Genomic DNA, 25437 nt, shown 5'->3' with positions numbered 1-25437 from the left:
TGAATCATCCCTTTCCAGACAGACAGTGACATGAGTGAAAGAATTGCCACAAACAGGAGGGAAGTGATAACTTGTTTCCTTCTCTGTGTGTTTCTGTCTCCTGCAGGTTGTGGGGTTGTGATCTCACAGCTGATTGTTGTGGGGATCTCTCCTCTGCTCTCAGCACTAGCCAGTACTTGACAGAGCTGGAACTGGGGTATAATGAACTTGGAGATGCCGGAGTGCAGCTGCTGTGTGAGGGAGTGAAACATCCAAACTGCAAACTTCAGAAACTAGGGTAAGTAGCAGCTGGTTTCTCTGTGCCTATTGACATTGTCCTATCGCGATTTCAGCTCTTTCTACTAGAATGAATGCAGCACTACAATGAATGCAGCAACAACTCTTAAAAAACACCTACTGTCTTCCCAAGGAGTCAGAAAGAGACCCACTGCTATGTAGATTTATCACCTGTATTCGATGAGAAGTTGGATCACACAGCCACTCTACATGCACCGTAAATGCAGTGTATTTTACTGAAGACCCTTCGATTAATTTACTCACTATGTGTGAATGAGAACACGGTCATAGGAGAGTTCACAATTTGACTAGAATAACCCTCTGTCATTCAAATCCTTTACCTTCATTGTAATCAACGAATCCTGGGATAAACCTAACAACCTGAGAAAGAAACAGAAAGAGGAAAAAGGGAAGAGGGAAAGGACAAAAAGACAAAGAAATTCAGTAGAAATAATCATTAGCTGGGGATTGTCTATAGGAGCAGCCGGGGTGCTTTGTCCTTCACCCGTCTCTTCCTCAGCCTGCCCCTCTCTCTAGGCAGCAGTTTTCACCGAGGTTGACAGCACTGTAGGTCCCATTAGCTCACCCTGGAACTTCTGCTCTAGCCAATGACTGACCAGTGTCAAACCTCCCATTCCTGAGCAAGTTCAAAGAGAAGCTAGGAAAAGGCCAACTACAAGCTCCACCTGACTGAAGCCAACATTCCAGACCCAGCACAGTCTGGATTCAGGCTAGGGTATGGAATGGATGCTGCTTTAATGGAACTGATGGATGCTCTTCTCTTGTCACTGGATAGAGGATAGAAAATGAAAGATGAGTGCGCAATGACTAGATGTCTATTTTTCAAGAAACGATGATTTCTCATAAGCATGGGCCTCCTGTCCATTAACCAAGAAGGATGGATGGTACTGGTACTTCCCTCCTGAGCCCACGCACACACTGTTTTTTTATTTGGGAGACATCTGTAATGCACTCAAAACATCAGATTGTACAAGATAACCATCATTCCTGATGGAACTTTCCCTAATGACCCAAGACCTAAAGACTATGTGCTGCAAGAGGATTGGGCCACATCAACCGCATCCAGAATGCATGGACCATCTAATTGGCCCAACGCTACAAAGGTGGTCCCTGAGATGGCACAAGCATGAAATGACACCTATCAAGGTCCAGGCCTGTCACAAGGCACTTCTCCAGCTGTCAAGTGTGCAGCACTGCCTAGCCAGTTTTCACAGCCTCTCCATTACAAACACATAGTTTGTTACTTTTCCATCACATGCACATTTAATCCTCTGTTTTCAGACAGGGCAGGATATAGCACAGTTACACACGAGGAGAAGCCTGCCCCACAGCTCCGCTCCTCCTCCACCCAGCTTCCTGTTCCTCCCAGTTACTGAGCCAATTGTCTCATTAGCCCAGCAATTACCACCAAGTGTCAGGAATCCCCAATGGAAATAGGCTGATTGGCTCCTATTAAGCCTGCAGCTTTCTCTGTACTGCAGCATCTTCAGTGACCAGGGTGTTACAGCCATTGTGCTGTAGCTAGTCCATGTGGAAGAGAAGGGAGCTCTCTTGGTTTACCAACAACATCTGAAGCAAAGTTCCCTTCTCTTCCCTGGTTGGGCTGTCCAGAGGAAGAAGAGGTGAAAGATTCTGGTCATTAGCTGTACCAGCCTGAGCAGTCTGCTATTGCCTGAAAGACCCCACTGGCAGTAGGAGCTCTGACCATATGATTCCATTACTTGGTTCCAGTAAACAACAACCACCACCTGAGGTAAAGATCCTAAAAAACAAAGCAGAAGGAGGTTGATCCTTTTCTTTTTATCTTTGTCTTCTATGAGGGATGTCTCCTGGCTCCATGTGTGTGGGGGTGGGGGTGTTGGAGGCAGAGCGGCAGCATTAATAGTTCCCTAGGAAGGAACACCAAATGCCCATGGCTGTCCTCTATAATTACTGAGGTTCTCCTGGTTGGTGTTCCAAAAGCTGCTATTGTGTGTGATTTACCAATTACTGCTGGGTTAAGGCTTTTTGGAAAGATTCTGTGCTATTTATGATGTGAAAGGTGGAGGAGGGAAGTGGGAATAGTAGAAAATAGCTTGTAACAACATAGGTATTTAAGAGGGAAGTAAGAAAGTGGTGACTTGCAAAGAAATCACTCTTTGGGTGATCTCACTTGACAAGGGCCTCAGACCAGAATGGACACTCAGGGCCGGCTTTAAGCCGATTCGGCCGATTCCCCGGAATGGGACCCCGCCCCACCCCGGGCCCCCCAAGCCCCGGGGCCGCCCGCCGCAAAGCAAAAGGGGGGCCAAAAAAAAAAAAAAAAAAAGCCGCGTCCTGCTTCTCCCCCTCCCTCCAGTGCTTGCGCCGCCATACAGCTGATCAGCGCAAGCCTGGGAGGGAGGGGTGAGGAGGAGGAATGCGGAGTGCTTGGGGAAGAGGCGGGGCCAGGGCGGGGATTTGGGGAGGGATCCAATGGGGCAGGGAGGGTCCGGGGCTGGGGGCGGGGCCACGGTGGGGATTTGGGGAGGGATCCAATGGGGCAGGGAGGGGGCAGAGTCGGGGCGGGGCCAGGGCGGAGTTGGGGCGGGGGGGGGGGCGCGAGACAATTTGCATCCCGGCGTGGGGCCCCGCACCTGCTAAAGCCGGCCCTGTGGACACTCATGTCCTACTGCCTGAAACGCTGTCTGGGGATTTAGATTAAAGGGAAGACAGCTCCTCCTTAATTCTCCTAATGCAGGATCAACAAAAGGAATTCTTTGTCAGCTGCCTAGTTTGGTCTGCTTACTTGTTACCTTGATTTGATAATTTGAACTAATTCATCTAGTGAGTCAACCTCAGTTTTGATCTTGATTTGATCATTGTGGTGTTCCATTCTTAATTAGTTTAGTCAGTGATACATATGTTCAGTGTTTATATAAAATCCACAAAAATTACCCAGACCTGGTTTATTCTTTCAAATTGCAATATGGGTCAAGTAAAGCTGAGGGCAAAGGTAATCTAGTCAAGCTATTTAAAAGACAAGGTGGGTGAGGCATTATCTTTTATCAGACCAACTTCTGTTGGGGGTGGGAAGAGGCAAGCTTTTGAACTACACAGAGCTTTTCTTCAGGTCTGTGTAAACTTGAAAGCTTGTCTCTCTCACCAACAGAAGTTGGTCCAATAAAAGACATTACCTCACCCACCTTGTGTCTCTCATATCCTGGGACCAAAACAGCCACAGCAACACTACCTATGAGATATTGAAGAGCTATTTGGCTTTGGTTCTAAATTTTTAACCTAGGTCTCTCACAGTAGCCCAGTGGGGTAGTTTGTGTAGTGTGAGGGTCCCCGCTCTCCCAAGCTGGGCTTCACAGTCTGAGGCACTGGGTTACTTTCTGAGAGAGCCAGGCCAGTTTACACAGCAGCAATGGTTCCCTGCAGTTTAAGGGAATGAAAACCAGAGTGCTGACAATGAATGAGCTTGTGACCTATTTCCCAGGTGTTTCCTTCTGTGTAGGGAGGGATTCCCCACCCCACTAGAAATACACCTACATCCTACCCACCCAGTTCCATTCTTGGCTGACCATCCCTTCATGGAATACAGGGTAACTGCTATAACTGGGCACATGGAAAGGAATCTACTCACTACCAAAGCATTCTGAGTAGCTACGGGCTATACTTCAAACCATTCAGAGAGTGAAGCTGGTGCAGACATAGTGACTTGTTTACTGAACGGGGCATCTTGCGGTGAGCACATGATGCGGTGTTCTGCAACGGCTGACAGCTGGTCTCTGGGTGGAGTTTAAGGTGTTGGTTATGAGCCTATGAGCTATAAAGATCTAAATGGCCTGTTGGATCACTTCTTCCCATGCTAATGCTACAGCTGCGGTCAGCAGGGGCACCTGAGTTGGATTCCCCCTTGTTGTAAAGGAGAGGGGCTGCTGGCAGGGGGTTCTGGAACTTACTTTCCTCCTTGGCACAAAATAGCTTCAATCTGGTGACCATTTGGGCATGCTGCAAAAGACACTTGTTGGATCAGGGTTTTGGGTTTGCTGAGGATCACTGAGGGATGCCTCCCAGAGCAATGAAGGGATGGGAAAGAGATTTTTTGTGTGTGTGTGTGTGGCTAGCTGGCTGAGTTCCTGTCTGAATATTTATTTTAATGTTGTTGGAGTTTTGCTGTAGTGCTGATTCTGCCTTAGGAGCCTAGAACTTTGTATAGGGGTATTTTGATAATGATTTAAATAGAAATAGCTGATTTCTCTCTCATGTCTCTGAATTCAGAGTCTCTTTAGAGATACACACTGGTATCAAGGAGGGAAACACACAGGTGTTGTAAACAAGTAGTCCTTTTCCTTTCTGTATCTGTCTGCTGCAGGTTGGAGCATTGCAGTCTAACTGCTGCTTGTTGTGGTGATCTCTCCTCTGCGCTAAGCATGAACCAGCACCTGACCGAGCTAGATATAGGGAGAAACAAACTGGGAGATCCAGGAGTGCAGCTGCTGTGTCAAGGACTGAAACATCTCAACTGCAAACTACACAAAATAAGGTAAGTACCAGCTGATTTCCTTTAGTCTGTGCCTATTAACACGGTGGTGGTGTGAGTTACTCTCCATTTACCAGGATCACAATACCCTTCATGGAACCCAGCCATGGACCAGCCCCACTCTGCTCCTGAGACAAAGAACAGAGACCCACTGACGTCTTCATTGGTCACATTTTGCTAGTTAAACAATTGAATAATGGAGTTGTGAGTTCAACCCTCGACCCTTGTTAAGCAGAGCACGAATTGACATGGACTCCGCTGGCCCAGGGTAATCATTTGGTGGTGCAAAGCAGATATAGCCAACTCTGTGCAAGCCAATCCTGCCACAACTGAGTGGGTCTGCAGGGGCATGGAGGACCTATGTAAAAGGCAAGATGGGCAGAACATGCTCCACCAGCTCTTAGGCGGGCACAGCAGCTGGGGTAATTTTAGAGCAGCCCTGAGATTTCTCTCAGCTAAACCAGAGTTCATTCTGGCCAAGATCAGAGTAGGGGAAAGGTCACTTAGAGCCTATTTCTCCACTTCCAAGCGGTGCGGAGTATAAACTTGGTGCAGCTGAGGACAGAGTCTACTGGCTTCTAGCAGCCCTGAAATGCAGCATATCTTGATGTTACAAGCACAATGACTTTACTTACTAAGGCAATAACAACAACCCCACACATGCACACGCTGCCCTCAACTCCAGCTGTCACGCCTACTCTCCCAAAAGGGCTGGAAAGAAAATAAAATGAATGCTCATTCTGTAACAGAGCAGCACCCTATCACAGAGAGAGATCGGATGAGAATATTACTGTATATTTCTCTAAACAAAAGCTTACTGTTGGAATTGTTTTCTCTTTGCTATTTCCATACACCTGTTAAAACTTCCTAAACAAATAGTTTTAAAAATTGTCCCACTCTGTTCTCCCAAACTGGCTGCAAACAAGAAATGTGAATAAATAACATCAATGTAATGTGTTTCCCATAAAGGGCTGGGATTCCCCCTGCTCATCACCCATCATTTCAGGTCTAGTCCGCAGCGTCACCCCTGTTCCTGATAACACAGCCCACCCAGCAAGTGTGTCATTGGGAGCCAGCTGTGGTCTGGCTCCGGGTGTCTTTCTGGCCCATCCTTCTCATGGCAGATAATTAAGGGCTGGGCAGTGGCCTGAGCTCAGCCCTGTTATCTCTGATCTCCTTGGGGTCCCTCTGCATTGTCCTCCTGTGTCACCCAGCCTTAGCAATTGCCTCTCGCCTCCTGCTTGCAGGCTGCTCCCTGCCCCCTTCGGTGTACTGGTGCTGCTGCTCCCAGCCACAGCCTGAGTTACCCTATGGCCCAGGGTTACCCTACACACCACTCAAGCTCCCCCCTACTCCTTGCCACTCCAAACCCCTCGTAAGGATTCAGGGGCTATAGGGAGGTGGGATGGTGGGGCTGTGAGAAGTGACTGTACCAGCTGGAGGCAGGAGAGTGGAGCTGTGGAGGCCAGACCCCTAATCTGGTGTATGGGGAAAGGGGCTATAAACATTCATTTGCAACATAGGAGGCTCAGAGAGGTGTGAGTGGCCCATTCCTCTTGATGGAGTGTTCTTAGCTGAATGAGAACAGCCCTGGGAGAGGAAACAATAGGGATGAGAGGTGTGAACTGCTCCATCCATCTGGGTGGGTGTTCTCATTCTCCCCCGTGTGGTTTTGGCTCTTGTGGGCCTGGGCCATGCACTGAGCATGCCTGGTCTCAGCTCCCTATCCTGGTCTCATTGTTGTCTTGCTGTCTGTAATCAGAGGTACTAACGCTTATGTAGGGCAGTAAACTCTGAAATATTTCTAAACTGGTCATTGGTCCCGTTCAATAGCTAATCTCAGGGGCAGGCCATGCTATCAGTTTCATGAAGGCCAGAGCCTTAGATTTTTCCCTAACTCTGCACCACAAGAGTTATGCGCTCCGTTCATAGGGCTGTGTATCAGGAACCTCTTGACAAAATGACCCCCAAACTTGCTTTTCTTTGATAACACTGAGTCCCATTGTTTAGGGAAGAGGGGAAGAGCTTGAGTCATGATTACAACTGCATACCAGAGTCTTTCATCTTCCCTCTAGTTATTTAATGCTATTTTCCTTGACCAATACCCCTACAGTACAATTGGATTCTGCATGTGGAATTTAGAGCAACTTAAAATATTGCTATTACGCCAGAAATGTTGGTCTCTGGGCAAAACAAACCTCTGTAGAACACGAGTAACCTGCACATCACATGTTGGCTGGAAGCTGCCAATGGCAGGGCAGACCACAGCCATGGGTGCTACTTTGATTCAAAAGCCACAGCATGTCTTCTTGAGCCACCAGTTACTGCAACAGGAGATTGCTAGCAAAGCCTCTCATTAGCAGTGGAGCCCTACAGTTGCCACAGGTGTATTTCACTCTCTTTGGGCAGTCACTTTGGGCTGATGCATGTTGAGGTTCCGAATGTTATCGTGAATAGCTTCTTAAATATTGCTTTCCAAAGGGGCAGTGGGTGGGGTGCACTAGCTGAGAGAAATTGCTATAAATTTGGGGAGGGTCAGAGCCATAGTTTGAGTCGCTGGTGTGGGCAAAAAAAGTTATAAAAAATGTCAGATTCTTCTATCCCATGACTTTTCGGGGGCCGTATCTCAGGAACTCCTTTCTCAGATGGCCCCAGATTTGAACCTCTAGCCCCTCCCTGCCCTGGCTCCCCATGACACACAGGAATGTTCAAGACAATCCAAGTAAGCATGCGGGTGATAGAGCACTTAGAAAAGCCATCTGCAGCCCCACAACAGTAGCTGCAAACTCAACCCCTTCAAGGGCTGTGTTACTGAAGCCTTGTGGAGAGGGGGTGTTAGGAGCCCTTGCAGCAATGAGAGCTGAGATCAGGCTGCTTCCATGGGGAGATTCTGTGACCTGGATTTTGCAGCCCCTGCTGCCTGTGAGCACTGAGTAGCCCCACAGCGATCAATGGGACTGTCCGTGTCAATAAGTGCTCCCCGCCCTGAGCAAGGGCTGCACAATCCAGCCCTTTATGTGCAGAAAGGACATTGCTGTCCCTGCCCAGAGCTCACAGGGTGAGTGGGATGTGGGGGGAGCAGGCCAGGCTACAGACTGTACCAGCGCTTCTCCTCCCCTCCCCCAAGGGAAAGGTATCTGCTGGCCGTGAGATCAGCAGGCCGGGCAGCGGCAGTGACACAGATCCTGTGGGTGCAGCTCATGGTGCTTCATAGGGGCAGTGGGCTCAGATGTTGTCTGCAGAGAGAATTAACATGTCCTTTTCTTTCCCTGTTTTCCACACAGCTTGGGCTATCAGAGTGTAACTGAAGAAACACAGGCAGAGCTGAATGCTGTGAAAGACACAAAACCTGATCTGGTCATAGAGATATGGTAGGGCTGGTGAGCGGGAGCCACTGAACCAGCGAGGCTCTGACCTGGCTGTCCTGCCACTAGCTGAGGAAGCAGGCTGTGGGGAGGGGGAACCCTGCCCCTTTTAAGGGGGACCCCAGCAACATATTTCAGTATCTGTGGTACGGGGCTGAGTAGAGATTGTCAGGCCCAGCCCTCCTGCCTGAGGGTGAGAGGCTCAGGAGTAGGAGCTGGATTTGCTCCATGCTTGGTGTGACCTTGGAGGGGGTAGTTGGTTTGTGGGGGGAGGGAGGATGCAGTTCAGGGCCCAAGCGAGGGATGTGGGATCATGGGAGATCTGGTAACCTCCCCTTTCAATCTCTCTACGTGAAGGATGGAGACTCAAGAACCATCCTCGGATCCAGAGTGGAATTGTCACTCTGTTACAACAGATCAGTCACCGTTATTTGTGTATTTATAATAGTATTGTAGTTTTACACAATTCCACAGCAACTAAGCTGGCATTTTCCACATTACATCTCCCAGCATTTGTTCGTCCCTGATGTATGTTTCTGTGTCAGTTTTGTTGAGTCCAATAAAGATCATGAACCAAGAAAAAATGCCATCCTTTAGAGTCTGTATTTCTTGCCATAGTTTCTGCTAATGCACAAGAATTCTCCAGGCCTAGGAGAGCCCTCAGGGATGGTTTCTCAGACAGTTTTTTTTTTTAATTTTATTTTTCATGGTTCTTGTTTCTCATCCATTATGGTCAACACCTTCAGAAGCTTGTGCAGGCAAAATAACAGAGTGATTTTTAATTTCTCTGGGCTTCTGTCAGAAAGCTGGTGTAGGTGACCCCTAAGAACCCTGAATGGCCAGTTAGGAGCAGAGATCAAAGGTGCAGGACAGGGAGAGGGTTAATTGTTGTACAAAATCCAAGATAAAGATGTAGGTTTTACCTACAATTGTGAGGGAGCTCAATAGCAGAGTCATTTGGGAGCCTGTACTGTATGTATTAAAAAGACATTGTTTCCTTTTCTTTAAAGTGTTTGGGCAAAGCACTATTACAGTGTCCCCCACTCCTCAGATGCCCCATGATGTCTGTAGAGGTTAGTCCCAAATATTCAAACTTGGCTAATAGAAGCAGGGCCGGCTCCAGGGTTTTGGCCGCCCCAAGCAGCCAAAACAAAACAAAAAGCTGCGATCGCGATCTGCGGCGGCAATTCGGCGGGAGGTCCTTCACTCCCAGGCGGAGTGAGGGACCGTCCGCCGAATTGCCGCCGAATACCTGGACGTGCCGCCCCTCTCCGGAGCGGCCGCCCCAAGCACCTGCTTGAGAAGCTGGTGCCTGGAGCCGGCCCTGAATAGAAGTTAGGCACCTAAATCCATATTTAGGCACCTAATTAAAAGTGGCCTGACTTTTCAAAAGCAGTTCCCCAGTACTGTCAACTACAAATGTTCAAAAAGTCAGGAGTCAGGCCCCCCAAATCATGAGATTTTAAACAAGAAATACATTTGTGATTCTTTTCATTTGCCTTCTGTTTTCTGAGTCTTTAGGATTCACTGTGGTCACGTTTTCAGACTGTTCTCCACAACCAGGAGGGTTTTAAAAACTTTTTATAAATGGAAGCTGAGATTCTCCTGTAACTTCAGGACTCCAGGAGCTGAGGGTATAAGAAAAACACCAAATGCCATGAGACTCCCCAATAAAATCTCTAGATTTGGCAATACTGGTTCCCACTCTCTTCAGAGTGACTTGTAAGTGCTCAGCAACTCTGCAAACCTGGGCACTTTTATTTTGGTACCTAATTCTTGCCACCACTGAACATTTTGGCCTAAATATCTGAAAGTGGTAAATGTGGGTAAATGAGATGAGAACAGTTTACAGCTCATGGCAGAACTTGCTGATCTCTGCAGAACTAGGTCATCTATATTGTTAATATTCTCTTTTGCTGGATGTTTACTAGGCATTTGTTTTACGTGTGAGGCTTTTTGCTGCACTGTTTGTTCTAGCACTGTAGGGACAAAACAGTCTTGTTTCTTTAAACAGGGAAGGGGAGGAGAAAGGAGGCTAGTTCTGAGCTGAGAGAGAGAGAGACAGGAAATAGGCAAGGAAGTCCTTGCCAGGGATTACATGTAGAGAGTGAAACTTCTTGAATTTCATCTGTTTGTGGGGATTTGCCCACTCATTTTGAGAGGAAGAAAAGTTGATTATCATTCCAACGGAGCCAGTGCTCTTCAGTGCTTCAGGGTGAGCTCAGCATACAAAATATTTCACTTGGCTGAAATCATGTCAGAGCGGGTTTTTGTCTTGTAAAGATCAGCGACTCTCCTCTTGAGAGAAAGGGGTGGGGGAGGTGCATCTCTGCTGAGGTCTCTAGAGTCCCGCCTGCAGGGCAGCAGAGGAGGTCTCAGGATTGCAGTGTTTCCTAAGTGACTAAACCAGAAAGGAGAGGACTGTTCTGCCATCCCTCTGCTTTCCTGCTGTCTGCTTTCAGCAGCTGCGTGTGAGGGAGATGGAGACTAAGGAGGCGCTTGGGTGGGGCATGAGACAGAAGAGAGAGAGAGAGTGTGTGTGTGAGAGACAGAAATGAAGAGTGAGTCTGAGTGTAAGGTATGGGCTATAGATCATAACTGTCCCATGGGGAGGCACACACCCCTCCCGCCCCCTTCCATCATCACGAACAGCTGAGAAAACCACAGGAGCCACTGGACTGCTGTAGGGCACAGAGTGGCCATGAGGGAGCCTGGGAGCTCTCTCCCTTTGCCAGGTGGAGGCCCATCCCCAGCCCTACTTCAGCTGTTTTGAGATGTCAGAGACTGGAACCGCTGAGGGCATCCTGTGGCTGTTCTTCCCCCAGACTGCCCACAGGCTGTAAGAGGAGGAGGGTAGCTCTGCGCAGAGAAGGCAGATTTGGGGACTGGTGCTGAGGAGGGTGTTGCTAAGGAGGTTGTTTAGGGTGGAAATAGAAACCAAAGAAGGAGCTAACCAAGGTGCCCTCCTTTCCCCAATCCCAAATCTGGATTAAAAACTTCCTTTGCTGGAAGTTCAGGCAGCTTTGAGACATAGATCCAAAATCTCCACAGGAAAATCACTCTGTGAATTACACAGCATAGATCACATGCCGTGACATTTATGGACACTGTAATATTAACAATTGCTGAACAAAATACACACCCAGCCTTAACTCCCATTTATACCGGTTTGTTTACACACATTACAGTCAGTGCATGGACTATATAAAACAGGATTTAAAAACAATCCATGTATATTTCAGTCATTTTGGGGCAGAGACTTTGGTTTGTGTCTACATCTCTGAGGCTCCCCTGAAGGAACTACATAATGTTATGGCTGGTGACCATGTGTCACTGTTACTTGGGCTGTGTTTCTTGGTGTGCCAATGGGCTGCTGCTCTTGGGGGGGGGGGGGGGGGGGGGAGGATTAAAGGGGGGTGTTTTTTGGTTTCATAAATTCATAGACTTTTAAGGCCAGAAGGGACCATTAGATCATCTGGTCTGACACCATTTGTTTGATTAAAGCAGATCTTCCAGAGAGGCCTCCAGCCTTGATCTGAAGACTGCAGAAGATGGAGAATCCACCACTTCCTTTGGTAGCTTATTCCAATGGTTAATCACCCTTGCTGTTAGACACTTGTGCCTTATTTCTAACTTGAATGTATCTGGCTTCAGTTTCCAACCGTTGGTTCTTGCCATGATTTTGTCTGCTCTGTTATGCAAGTATTTTCTGTGTGGAGGCAACTTTGGGAGAAAGGGAGCTCTGTGGTCAGCCTGAGAGTTTGCTCTCTGCCATGGACTCTGATTGAAGTCTCTTCTCTGAGAACTGGGCGTTGGTGCTGGGCTGAGATTCCTAATACTCTGCTTCATCCCTGAGCCCCCTCCTGCATCATGAACCCCTCATCCTCAGACCCACAGCCCTCACCCCTGCACCCCCTCCTATCCCCAAACTCCCTCCCAAACCCCCTCCCCCTTCCCACACACCTCCTCCTGCCCTCAAACTCCCTCCCAAAGCCTGCACCCCCTCCCTTTGCATCTTCTCCCACCCCCAAACTCCATCCCAGAGCCTGCACCCCCCACCCCCTTCTGCACACCCACCCCCATCCCAGCCCGGAGCCTGCACCCAGCACCCAAACTCCATCCCAGAGCCTGCACCCTTCACTCCTCCACCCTAATCCCCAGCCCAGGACCTGCACCCTAGACCTCCTCCCCCCACCCAACCCCCCCCTCCCAGAGCCTTAGGCAGGTGTGTGTGTGGGGGGGGGGGTTCTGGGCACCACCAAAATTTCTACAAACCTGCCACCCATAAGGGTTGGGGCAGTCAGGGGACAGGTAGGATCCTAGGGGGGCAGTTAGGGTGGGGGGTTCTCAGGAGGGGGCAGTCAGGGGACAAGAAGCGGAGGGGGGTTGGGGGTTCTGAGGGGGGCAGTCAGGGGGTGGCAAGTGGGAGGGAGTGGATGGGGGCAGGGCTAGAGCAGAGCAGAGCCCCCCCCCCCCCCCCCCCCCTCTTTTTTTGATTGTGGAAATATGGTAACCCTAGTTAATAGGGATCCCCAGACTAGGGCTAAATTTACTACAGCTAGGGCTGCCTGGACTAGGGTTAAGGCTTCTATGTGTAGGCCTCTCCAGGCTAGGTTTAGGCCTGTGGTGAGTAGGGCTTCCCAGGCTAGGCTTAGGGTGACCAAAAGTAAGGGTCCCTGGAGTCAGTTTAGGCCTGGTGTTGGTAGGAATCCTGGTCTTAGGGTTAGGATGAACAAGTCTAGGGGTCCCTGGAGTCAGCTAACACTTTAGACTGTTAGGGCTCCTTGGTCTGGGTTAGGGTTACTAAGGTTAGGGCTCCCTGGGATAGTATTAGGGTAAATAATGGTAGTCCTCTCCAGGCTAAGTTTAGGCATGGGCCCAGTAAGGCTTCCCATGGATAGGGTAAGGTTAAAAAGCACCTGGCTCCCTAGATTAGAGTTGGGGTTATAAATAAATAAATGGAGATATCCTATCTCCTAGAACTGGAAGCGACCTTGAAAGGTCATCGAGTACAGCCCCGTGCCTTCACTAGCAGGACCAAGTACTGATTTTGCCCCAGATCCCTAAGTGGCCCCCTCTAGGATTGAATTCACAACCCTGGGTTTAGCAGGCCAATGCTCAAACCACTGAGCTATCCCTCCCCGTCTAAATTGTTCCCCAATTGTTCCCCGGAGTAGGATTAGGTTACTAAAGCTAAAGATCCCTGGGCTAGGTTTAGGCCTTTGGCCAGTAGGGATTGTCAATCTAGGGTTATGGTTACAAACAGTAGGCCTCTAAGGGTAGGGTTAGGCCTGGGATCGGTAGTGCTCCCCTGATTAGGGCTACTAAGGGTAGGGCTCTCTGCTAGGGTTTGGCCTGTGGCTAATAGGTCTCTGCAGACTAGGTTTAGCATTACTAAGGGTTGGGCTCCTGGGCTAGTGTTAGGCTTAAAAAGAGTAGGTCTGTCTGGGCCAGGGCTGATAGGGTTACAAGGGGTAGGTCTCAGACGGTTATAAAGGGTAGGGTTCACTGGGCCAGGGTTATTCCTGTGGTTGGTAGAGCTCCTCAGGCTAAGGTTAGGCCTTGGTGGATAGCAGGGGGGCTGGGGTTTGGGTTAGAAAGGATCCCAGGGGCAGACTTGGGCCTGGAGCTTGTAGGGTTCCCCGGTTTAGGGTTACCAAGTATAGGATTCTCTGGGCTAGGATTAGTTCTCAGACTGGTCGGGCTCCCTGAGCTAGGGTTAGGGACACAAAGTGTAGGGCTCCCCAGTCTAGGGTTAGGCCTGGAGCCAGTATGGCTCCCTGAGTTAGGTTTATGGTTGGAAAGGATAGGGCATCCCAGCTGGGGTTAGGTCTGGGGGCTGTACGGTTTCCCGGGCTAGTGTTAGGGCTATGGGAATAGGGCTCTACAAGCTAGCGTTAGGCCTCAGGCTGGTAGAGTGTCCCATGATGTGGTTAGGCTTATAAAGGGTACGGCTCCCCCGGCTAGGGTTAGGCCAGCATACTAGGTGGCGAAGTGCTTTATCTATCCAATTAGAGATGCCAATGACATGGGTTTGGGGTGAGCCCCTTCCTTCCCTCAGAGAAAAGCACCTAAGTCGGGCTGCAGGGAGGTGCCTTTCTGCTTAGAGATCCATGAATGGGAATCAGGCAGTTCAGGCACTTAAGATGTTTCTTGAGGGAGTTAGGTGCCTGCCTTGCGCTACGTAAAACAGCTGGAGGAGGAAGTGGTGTTGTCTATCTTATAACTTTTAGGGTAGTGGTTAGAGCCCTTATCTGGGATGTGTGAGACCCAGGTTCCTTTCCACTCTCTTTGTGAGGGGGGAGTAAAGATTTGAACAATGCTTCCCATCTGTCAGGAGAACACTGTATCTACTGAGCTATGGGATATTCTGAGGGGGCTTTCTCTCTCTCTCTCCTCTTGAAGCTATCCCACTGTGGATAAATAATGAGTGATTTGACCAAGGGTTTTGGGACTGGGGGTCTCCAGTCTCCTAGGTGGGTGCCCTAACCACAGAGCCATTCACAGTTGCGCTTTCTGGCCCAATGACTGTTCCACTGTCGATACATACTTACATGGGCACCCAAAATCACTATTGACTAATTTGAGACATTTGACAAGATCCTAATTTTCAGAAAGTGCTACCCTCTGAAAATCAGGACCCTTCAATATGTCCCAATTTAGGATTTCAAAAATCACTGGTTACTTTGAAAATCTTGTCCTCAGAGCCTAAAAAAAACAGGATATTAGAATTTCCATTTTTGTAAAAGGCATCTAGAAACCCTTCATGCCCTGAGTACTGAGTGCAGATTCAGCTGTAGACAGGGCAGAATAGAGTGTCTGAGATCTTACTGTTCTAAAATAATTGACTGTTCTGATGAGAGAATGGTCATATTTGCTCTAATGTGCTTTAAATTTCCTTTCTTTCAAAGCTTGGTCCTCAATGGAATAAATTTCTCTCCCAATATAATCTGATTTTCTCTGGCTAAGCATGGCAGCAGTGTCTGCTGTTGTCTGTAGGACCCTGGCCTCATTTGTGGCAGAAGCTGGAATTTGAATTGTGAATGAGGCAGTTTATTCTAGGAAGAGAAAAGATGGTGTCATGGTTAAGGCAGCTGCATACTGTCCTGGAAAGTTAGATTATATCCCTGCCTTTGCCAGAATTCCTGTGTGAGGCCAGCAAGTCATTTTAAATCAAAGTGCTCACAACTGTGTGTTCCTCATTTTCTGGGTGTCTGGCCTGAGGCACCTGAACCAGATTTACAGAAGTTCTTGGCACTCACAATTACATCTGAAGTCAACTGGAGCTGTACTTTAAATGCATGAAGTGCTGGACAATGCTCTGTACTTTGGAAAAATCGGGCCCTAGGTGTCCCAAGCTGAACAACTAAAATTAATGGATACTACTGACAGTCTAATCTCCCTGTGCTTCAGTTCCCCAGTTGTAAAATGGGGACAATAATAACCCCCCACCTCACAGGGAAGTTGTGAAGATAAATTAATTCATGTTGGTTAATTCCTCAGATACGAAGTTGAGAGCACCATAGAAACACCCAGAAAGAAATTAATTCTGAAAGGGGTGTGTTGCATAAGGCCTGAGGCCACACATTGATTCAGGAGGATAACAAGAAATACTAACTAGCTACCCGTTCACTGAATGAGGGCCAGGACCTGTGGAAAGACTGAAGACTGTATCGTGGTGCACTTGCCCAAGGGGGCAGGATTCAGGTGGCACAGCCAGCCTTAGTTCTGGCATTTCCTAATTTTTGGTTGCTTGACTTTGCAACCTTAATGTTCTTTAACATAGGCTTTTTTGAGGTATAAGAGCCATTTCTGAAGGAGATGTCCTGGGGAGTTTGTCTGGGCTAACGGCTGCAGTAGGAGACTAAGCTGAGAGAGGGACCATAGCATCCATGTTGCTTTCCTTAACAGATGGATGTCTCTAGGGCAACACTTATGATATTCACTCTGTGTGCAGGGCTGATACAAGCAAATCTAGGCCCCCTGTGACCCCACTCATTTAGGGACCTATATATATATTGTGACAGACCCAGACCAGTGGGGTACAGGAGTCTGGTAGAGGGCAAATATACTGGTCACTGGATGAGTAGTTTTCTGTTCCCTGAGTGACCAGAGCAGGGGCTGCACTAGAGTAATCAGGAACCTGCTAGAACCAGTTAAGGCAGGCTAATTAGGACACCTGGAGCCAATTAAGAAGAAGCTGCTGGAATCAATTAAGGTAGGCTAATCAGGGCACCTGGGTTTTAAAAGGAGCTCACTTCAGTTTGTGGTGTGAGTGTGAGGCGCTGGGAGCAAGAGGTGCAAGGAGTTGAGAGGGTGTGCTGCTGGAGGACTGAGGAGTACAAGTGTTATCAGACACCAGGAGGAAGCTCCTGTGGTGAGAATAAGGAAGGTGTTTGGAGGAGGCCATGGGGAAGTAGCCAAGGGAGTTGTAGCTGTCATGCAGCTGTTACAGGAGGTACTATAGACAGCTGCAGTCCACAGGGCCCTGGGCTGGAACCCGGAGTAGAGGGCGGGCCCGGGTTCCCCCCAAACCTCCCAATTGACCTGGACTGTGGGTTCTTCCAGAGGGGAAGGTCTCTGGGCTGTTCCCCAACCCACGTGGTGAATCTCTGAGGCAAGAAAATCCGCCAATAAGCGCAGGACCCACCAAGATAGAGGAGGAACTTTGTCTGTCTCTCTCTTGCTCTCTCTCTCTCTATATATAGTGGGTGAAAGACCATATTCAAAAAGTAGTTATTGATGGCTTGCTGTCAAACTGGGTGGGCATATCATAGGAGTCAGTCTTGGGTCCAGTACCAGTTAATATTTTCATTAATGACTTGGATACTGAAGTGGATGAAGTGCCTTATGAAATCTGTGGATGACACCATGGCTGGGTTGCGAGCACTTTGGAGGACAGGATTAGAATTCAAAGTCACCTTGCCAATTTGGAGAATTCATCTGAAATCAACAAGATGAAATTCAGTAAAGAGAAGCACAAAGTACTACGCTTAGGAAGGATAAATCAAATGCACAGCTACAAAATGGGAAATGACTGGCTACGTGGTAATGCTGCTGGATTTGGGGGTTACAGTGGAGCACAAATTGAATATCAGTTAACCATGTGATGCAGTTGGGAAAAAGGCTAATATGTTTCTGGGGTGTATTAACAGGAATGCCATATGCAAACCATGGAGGAGGTAACTGTTCTGCTCTACTTGGCACTGGTGAGGCTTCAGATGGAGTCATGTGAACAGCTGTGGGTGCCACATTTTAGGAAAGATGTGGATAAACTGGAGAGATTCCAGAGGAGAGCAAGGAAAATGATAGGTCAGGTTTTTCTAAACCTTTTATGAGGAAACCTGCATGTTTCAGGCTGGTCTACGCTGAAAAATTAGGTTGACCCAGCTACATTGCGTAGGGGTGTGACAAATCCACACCCCTGAGCAATATAGTTAAGCCAACCTAACCCCAGATGTAGACCAGCACTAGGTCAACGAACGAATCCTTCCCTTGACCTAGCTATCCTCTCTCAGGGAGGTGGATTTACTACAGCGACAGGAGACTCCTCTAGTCATTGTAGATAGTGTTTAAACCGAAGCACTACAGCTGTGCCACTGTAGCATTTTAAGTGTAGACATAGTATTGGTCTTGAGAAAAGAAGGCTGAGGGAAGGGGGGTGCACCTGATGATCTTCAAATTGTTAAGAGCTGTTATAAAGAGAACAGAGATCAATTGTACTCCCTGTCCACTGAAGGTAGGACAGGTAATAATGGGCTTAATCTGCAGCAAGGGAGATTTAGGTTAGATATTGGGAAAAACTTTCTAACTATAAGGGTTGTTAAACTCTGGAATAGGCTTCCAGGGGAGGTTGTGGAATCCTTGTCATTGGAGGCTTTGAAGAACAGATCAGACAAATGCTTGCAGGGATGGTCTAGATTTATTGGTCCTGCCTCAGTGCAGGGGGCTGGACTAGATGACCTCTCAAGATCCCTTTGCAGCCCTACATTTGTATGATTCTATGATATGGGCCACCTTGTTGCATTCTTCCCAGACCCTGGGTCATTTCCAAGACAGGAACAGTCCTTTGGCCAGATCCGCAGCTGGTGTCAATGAGGGTGGCTCATTGACATCCACAGAGCTGTGCTGACCTACGCCTACAGAGGATCTGGTCCCTTGTTGTAAAACCAGGCAGAAACCACCCTCTGTATTTCCATCTTAAAAGGATTGGGGCTAGTGGATCCCTTGTCACCTTTTTTCTCATTTCTCTGCTGAAATGAACGGCTGATGTCCCGTTTCCACTTTTCCATTGGGACATGGGCTTTGGGGAGCTGCAAACGAATACAACAAACATGAGAAATTCTCAAAATAAGAACACAAAGCCTCAAATGGTGCCAGGCATTGGGGTGTGAGCCAGTGGGGTGGGGGCTTTGCACCCCAAGTGGAGCTGCTTATCTGATCTTCGAGGGAATAAAGGGGATTGCCCCAGAAAGATAGCAGTGATAAAGAATCTCACAGGGGTTCATCAGAAATGCCTCCTCCCTTCCTCCATTTATCAAGCAGCAACTTCCTCCTGAGTCACTGTGAATGTGACTTGTAAAGCTGTTTCAGGTTCACTTTTTCAGCTTATGATATTCCTGGCCCATGAAGGTCCACTTCTGCTTCCTTTATTTTTTTTCCAAACCCCTCTTTCTCATGATGTTTTAAAATTAAAAATAGTGGTGATGTTCCACCTCAGAAAAACACGAGTGAGAGGGACTTAAGCCCCAGAATCTGTTGAGATCACTGCTATTTGAATATTGAGCAAATACTCAATCATTCTCTTTTTATATGTTGTTTGTTTTGATTAGACTTGCTACTTGCTTGGTTAAAGCTACTACATTATTTTCTCCCAACAGAGAATATGAGGGAGGTGAAAAAAGATGAACAAGTCCATGGAGTTTGTGGTGTCAATATATCACTGAAAAAGTTGTACCAGTTGTTGATGCCAAAGGGGTGTAGCCAAAAGACAAACTTCCAGAAGGAATAAAAACCAAGAAAAGGTTTTATATCTATAAAAAATCACCAGGAAGGTTTAGAACCTTACTTGCCCTCCTATGAGGGCTGTTCTAGAAATTCAAAAAGCTTTGAAGATTAGCTTTAACTGGAGATGCTTTTGTTTCTCTTTGTTGTGGAAATAAACTTTGAGCAAATTTCCTGTTCTTCTTGCTAGCTACCCTGTGCATCTGTGGTTGAGCATCAAGAAGATTAAGAGAAACAACTCTAATTAGGGACATCAGATGTTGTTTGTAGTAGCTTTCGGGCGAATGGTAAGTAAGTCACTCTCTTGGGATGGGCTAATTTTGATCAGAACTAGTTAGTTTATAGGTTCAGGGTATGGGGCCTGATCACTGGCAGAAATTACCACAGCTACCTTTCACTTGGTGTGCTCTGCTATGCAAAAAACCTCCTGAGGTCATCATAAGCTAGCACTGGGTCTCAGTACATGGGGCCTGATTCCCCAGGGCTGTGATGTGCAGATTCCAGACTGAGTGGTTGTTTTCTGAAATGTAATTAATTTAGGGCATCCCAACCTTGCATTTTGAAATTCATTTGGGTGATAATTACTATTGTTGTTGTTGTTATAGCACCTTTCATCCTAAAACCTCAACAGGCTTTACCAATGCTGGCTAAGCTGCACAACAGTCCTGTGAGTTAGAGGAATATGATTATCCCTATTCTACAGATGGAGAGACTGAGGCACAGAGAGACCAAGTCCAGTGCGTCATTTATGAGGAAAAGCACCCAGGAGATATGTGCCCCAGTGATCTACTCTGGCCACTAGATTGCACTTGTTTTCTCTACTATATCACTTATTAATAAATGGACTTTTCATTGTATTTTAGTTCATTTCCTGATATCCAGTGATGGGAAACCAAAGCAGCAGAATCAGTGACCTGCTTGTACGTGTCCTCGACAACCTTTCTCAGGGAGACTTCAAAAGATTTAAAGACAAACTATCACACTCTGCCCTTAAGGGGAAAGGTAACATCCCTCGAGGTTGTCTGGACAATGCCAACAGGATAGATACTAAGAACCTCCTGATGAAATTCTATGGTGGAAAGGCTGCAGTAGATGTAACCATAGATGTTTTCACTCAGATCGACCTCCGAGATTCTGCTGCTAAACTCAGAGAAGGAAAAGAGAAAGGTAAGAAACCTATAGCCACTTTAAAACCTGGGAGTCTCCTCCTGGAATATGTCCCAGGCCAGCAGCAATAGGAGCAGAAGGAGAAACAACAGGCTGATGGCACAAATGCCAAATTCTAAATCAGGAAGCCAGGGGACACTAAGCCGGGATGCCAATGGTGGGCCAGATGCTCTGACCTACCCCACTTCCTTTTCACCACACAGCTGTCATGAGGGGAACAGATGTGGCCTGTATCTCTCCATCTGAGGATACCCTCAATGTGGGGGATTCCCAGTGGGTGGACAGCCAATGTAGTGGTGCAGAGGGAGTGTCATGGACAGAAGGTGGCGAGGAGGCGGAGTAACTAGAGTGCATCCCCAGCTGCGGGACTGTTCCTAGGGGGCCACTGGCAGTTGGTGTAAATTAGAACATCCCCCAGGCTTCTCTAATTGAGGATCTGTAACTGGAAAATGATCCTGGCCTAGGATATTATCACCAAACAGCTGATGGGGCCCCATGGAACCTTTCTGGGGTTCCAGGCACAAACTATATCTCCAAGGCTGTTTTTCATTAAAGAAACAAATTCAGTGCAATACAAACAGCCAGGTAGCCAGCAAACCTAGAGAGCTGCGGTTCCAAAGACTCCAGGCCGCTTTGCAGTGTCTCACAAGACTGTAAGAGTCAGGGCCAGTGGGGATCCATGCGTTAGTGGAGCAATGTTAGAATCCATGTGGTCTGTGATGGATCTAAACTCAACCTTGTTACAGTTATTCCTGTTCCTCTCCCCTGTTCCCCACAGTTACAGAAGAGCTCAGCTGGGTTGGCCCTGCCCAGGGTCCCTGGGATGGAAGCTCCAGGGCTGGCAGTGGGGCTCTCCCTAGAGGCCTTTGGAATTCACTCCCCTGGACAGACCCCCAGGGGGAGAGTTTAGCTGCCTCCAGAGCACAAGGCAGGGGGCATTTTGTTGGTTTAGTCTGTGAGCTTTTTCAGGCAGGATTTGTCTTTTTCTTATGTGTTTGCACAGAACCTAGTACAATGGGGCCCTGATCACCAATTGGGGCTCTAGATCCTACCAGAACATAGTATATTACTATAGGTTTTAGCTTATTTTGATGAGCATCTGTTAATAACTAAGTTAGGGGAATAAAATATCCGCTTTCCACCCCACAAAAGATAATGTAAATTGTTTTCAAACTTATTTTTGTAAAATAACATCTGATTGAGCAAGGCTCTGTGTCTGTCTTAGTTCCCTAAGTTTGGAATGGCTCTCGTCCGCCATCTAGTGCACCTCCTGCACTAGGGCAGAATTGACACAGGACCTTTAGAGTAGCAGCCGTGTTAGTCTGTATCCGCAAAAAGAACAGGAGTACTTGTGGCACCTTAGAGACTAACAAATTTATTAGAGCATAAGCTTTCGTGGGCTACAACCCACTTCTTCGGATGCATATAGAGCTCTATATGCCACAAACAGAACTTCATAAAGTGACTGATAACTACATGGGAAATATTCCTAAGTACATTGGGTTCCTGCTTTTTCATTTGGATTCTTTGCTGGAACAAACACCTTTCCCGATCATACTTTTAGCACAGAGTTTCCTTATTATTTTCTAGTCTAGGGAATATCATGAATTCAGCAATAAGGCTACCTACTGCCAAAGGCAACAGATTTCAATGGTGGCTGTGGTAATAGCACTGGAGGTGAAGAGCATTTCCTAGGGTTTAATGGGCAGCAGCCAGCATCAGTCCCCAGGAAATGCCTTTGTGTTGCTGCTGAAATACTTTTAAAACAAGACAAATGCACACAAAGGGGGGAGAAAAGCATAGCAAAGGGAAAATGCAGGCCCTCTCTCTAGCGCTGACTTTCACTTCCAGCATCACTGCTGGAGACTTACAGGTCCAGCACATGGTCTGATCAGTCACTTCAAGACCCGGCAAATTTTTACCAGAGTCGGGCTGTTTAAGGCATTGCCTTTATCTCCCTCTCTGGTTTGGACTCGCAGCAGTGTTCTAAAAGATGGAGTCGTCTTGGCTGGCTAAGCCATGAACTTACTAGACAGTAGGTATAAAGGGAAAGACTGGGAAGGAAAATGACACAGCAGGGAGGGGGTGACAGCAGGAACCCCAAGCTGACATGCCAGGTGGTGTTCAGGATTTAGCCAATGGAGACAATGATGTCATTTGGGTCCCTCCCTCTGGCTCAGTCTGGTCAGGGTGGCTTTCAGGCTCAGGATGATGAAGGTCCAACAGTGTCATGGTGGATCATGGGAAATGACAAGGATGGCAGCTATGATGGTAAAGATCCATACGTCCCACTGCCCTGTTTAGTGACATCCCTCTGCCTCAAGATAACGAGTGCTCAAAACGGGGAGCAACCTCATGCCAGCAAAATCAACTGACCACAACGCCATTTGGCCATTTCAATTATAAACTCTTCCTCCCATGTCTAGAGTCTCTCAGCTCTGTTGTCATGCCAACCTGTCCTTTACCAGGAGCTTTTCAGCACCTGCCTTCTAGACCGTAAACACTTCAGTTGTACCAGCCATTCTATTTTTCAACTCTGGCTGACTTTTACAAACAATTCTATATAATGGGCTGAGTGGGACTCTTGTTACCTCTGGCAACTTCTAATACAGATGTGGGCACAACATCTCTTTGGGTCAGTACTGAGCCAATGCACCAGCCTGGTGCCAGAGGATGTTCTGCTGCTAGGGGCACCATCTCTTAAGCAAAGAAGATAACTGGAGGCATCCAATTGTGGTCAATAAAGACACTATGGCACCTTTATTCAAACCCAAGTGCCTTGGGCAATTTCTAGTTTATGAAGTTACATTTTCTCCACCTAAATTCCCAGCACTGTTTCAATTGCACTTTTTACATTAACTTGTTGTATAGTGTTGCTATGCACTGATAAACAGTTGCCAGGTTTCTCCCAAGAGGTGGCTGCATTACAGTGGGGGGTAAAGTGATCACCACAGTCCTTACTCACACAAATCATTTCAGTGGGGCAATTTTATCTGAGTTAGGGCTGCAGAATCAGGCCCATAGTTAAATGATTTCTGGATTCTTTGAAGATAGGTGCAATATCAGTTTCAGGTACCATTATTATTTGTTTTATTGTAACAGATCAAGTCTTTTCTCTGAGCTTCTGGTTCAATATTTCTAATGCATCATGTACTGATTTAGGTTACAGGAAGAAGTATAAAGAAGATGTTAAAAACAAGTATGAAGTCATACAAAACATGATGAGTCTTACTACTGACAATGTGATTCTAAACAGAAGATATCCGAAGCTGATTATTCTAGACGACCCTCATCATGCAAAGGAGAGAGAACATGAAATAATGGCCATGAGTCAGAGAGATAAAGAAATCAAAATTAAACAAGCTTGTTCTGCAGTTACGATAGACACCCTATTTACACGTGATAAACAAGGACAAACACCACAAATTGTTGTGCTGCTGGGAGCTGCAGGGATTGGGAAAACGATGACAACAAGAAAGATCATGTGTGATTGGGCAGCTGGGGAACTCTATAAGAAAAAGTTTGATTATGTTTTCTACATAAACTGCAGAGAAACAAACCTTACTGAGCAGGGAAGTGTGGTTGACATGATTTTTAAAAATTTGCCTAATACAAATGCCCCAGTTAATGAGATTTTGATGAAGCCAGAAAAACTCTTGTTCATAATTGATGGCTTTGATGAACTGAGATTCTCTTTTGATCAAACAGAAAATCTGTGCTCTGATCCCTGGGAGAAGAAGCCAGTGGAAATCATACTGAGCAGTTTATTCAGGAAAACGATTCTTCCCCAATCCTACTTGCTAATCACCTCAAGACTGACTGCTCTGGAGAAACTCTTGCAGTGTTTGGAATGCTCACGTTATGCAGAGATCCTGGGGTTTTCTGAAGCTGACAGGAAAGAATATTTCCACAAGTTCTTTGGAAACAAGAAACAAGCAAGACAAGCGTTACAATTTGTGAAAGCAAATGACATTCTCTTCACTATGTGCTTTATTCCCATCATGTGTTGGATCATCTGCACTGTTGTGAAACAACAGCTTGAAAAAGGTGAGGATCTTGCACAAACTTCAAAGTCAGTCACTGAAGTGTACGTGCTCTACCTTTCCAGTTTAGTCAAGCCTCTCCGCAGCAATTTGAAGCAACACATGCAAGCTAACCTGAAGGGACTTTGTTCTTTAGCTGCTTATGGCATCTGGAAACGGAAGATACTGTTTGAGGAAGCAGAACTCAAGAAATTTGGCTTAAATCAAGCTGACTCTTTCCCCCTGTCTTTGAATAAGAACATTTTCCAAAAAGATATTGACTGTGTGAATGCCTACAGCTTCATTCACTTAAGCTTTCAGGAGTTTTTTGCAGCTTTGTTTTATGTGCTGGAGGAAGATGAAGAAACAATGGAAGATTCAGGGACTCCCAAGAAAGATGTGAAAACATTATTAGAAAACTATGGAAACTCTAGAAATTACTTAATGTTAACAGTGCGATTCCTGTTTGGTCTCTTAAATGAAGAAATAATGCAAATCATGGAGGAAAAATTTTCCTGTAAAATTTCACCTAAAATTAAGCCAGATTTGCTGAAGTGCATTCAAACAAACCAACAAAAATATTTACCTTTGTCCAATGTGGATCAGGAGACATGTCGTATTTATAACCTTGAGGAGTTTCACTGCATGTTTGAGATGTATGAAGAAAACTTTGTGAAAAGTGCATTGGATCATGTCACTGCACTAACGTTAGATTCAAATAAACTTACCCAAATGGATCAAATGGCTTTTTCATTCTGTGTAAAAAATTGTCATCGACTGGAGTCACTTTGCATATCTTACTGTACATTTGCTTTTGGGGACCATGGGGAAGATGTGCTTCCAAGACGACAGAAGTGGCTATATCAGTAAGTATCACCTGAGTTCAGAAATCTGTAGTTTAATTAACAGGTGAAACATTATTTTTCTTGTGTCTTGATAACTTTGCAAAGTCCATCATTGTGGTACAATGACACTACAAAGAAACAGGGAATATCCACGCCCCCAGTGTAAAACTATGTTTTCCTCCTCAATAAGGCAGAAAAAATAAGTCATTTTCAAATTCTCTTTATCCAAA

The 25437-nt window shown here is 46.8% G+C and overlaps 2 protein-coding genes across 3 annotated transcripts in view; both read left to right on the top strand.

The window, feature by feature from the left end:
- Positions 1-8179, top strand: part of LOC112117580 (NACHT, LRR and PYD domains-containing protein 3-like) — a 48107-nt gene extending 39928 nt beyond the window's left edge. Inside the window, exons 10-12 of the mRNA XM_024215584.3 lie at positions 107-277; positions 4637-4807; positions 8089-8179. Of these exons, the coding sequence (XP_024071352.2) occupies positions 107-277; positions 4637-4807; positions 8089-8179 (433 nt within the window). The remainder of the gene's footprint in view (positions 1-106; positions 278-4636; positions 4808-8088) is intronic.
- A 2103-nt stretch (positions 8180-10282) lies between these two features.
- LOC112117581 (NACHT, LRR and PYD domains-containing protein 3-like) overlaps positions 10283-25437 on the top strand; it is a 61068-nt gene continuing 45913 nt past the window's right edge. For both annotated transcript variants that reach the window (XM_024215585.3, XM_029912841.1), the window contains exons 1-5: positions 10283-10384; positions 19052-19193; positions 19364-19460; positions 20037-20340; positions 23503-25228. In XM_024215585.3, the coding sequence (XP_024071353.2) occupies positions 20058-20340; positions 23503-25228 (2009 nt within the window). In that variant the 5' untranslated portion in view covers positions 10283-10384; positions 19052-19193; positions 19364-19460; positions 20037-20057. The remainder of the gene's footprint in view (positions 10385-19051; positions 19194-19363; positions 19461-20036; positions 20341-23502; positions 25229-25437) is intronic.

This window comes from Terrapene carolina, unplaced genomic scaffold (assembly GCF_002925995.2).
Source record: "Terrapene carolina triunguis isolate 2854851 unplaced genomic scaffold, T_m_triunguis-2.0 Scaffold261, whole genome shotgun sequence".
Classification (NCBI taxonomy): domain Eukaryota; kingdom Metazoa; phylum Chordata; order Testudines; family Emydidae; genus Terrapene; species Terrapene triunguis.
Note: the sequence above shows the minus strand (reverse complement) of the source record. Positions and strands in the feature narration are given on the sequence as shown.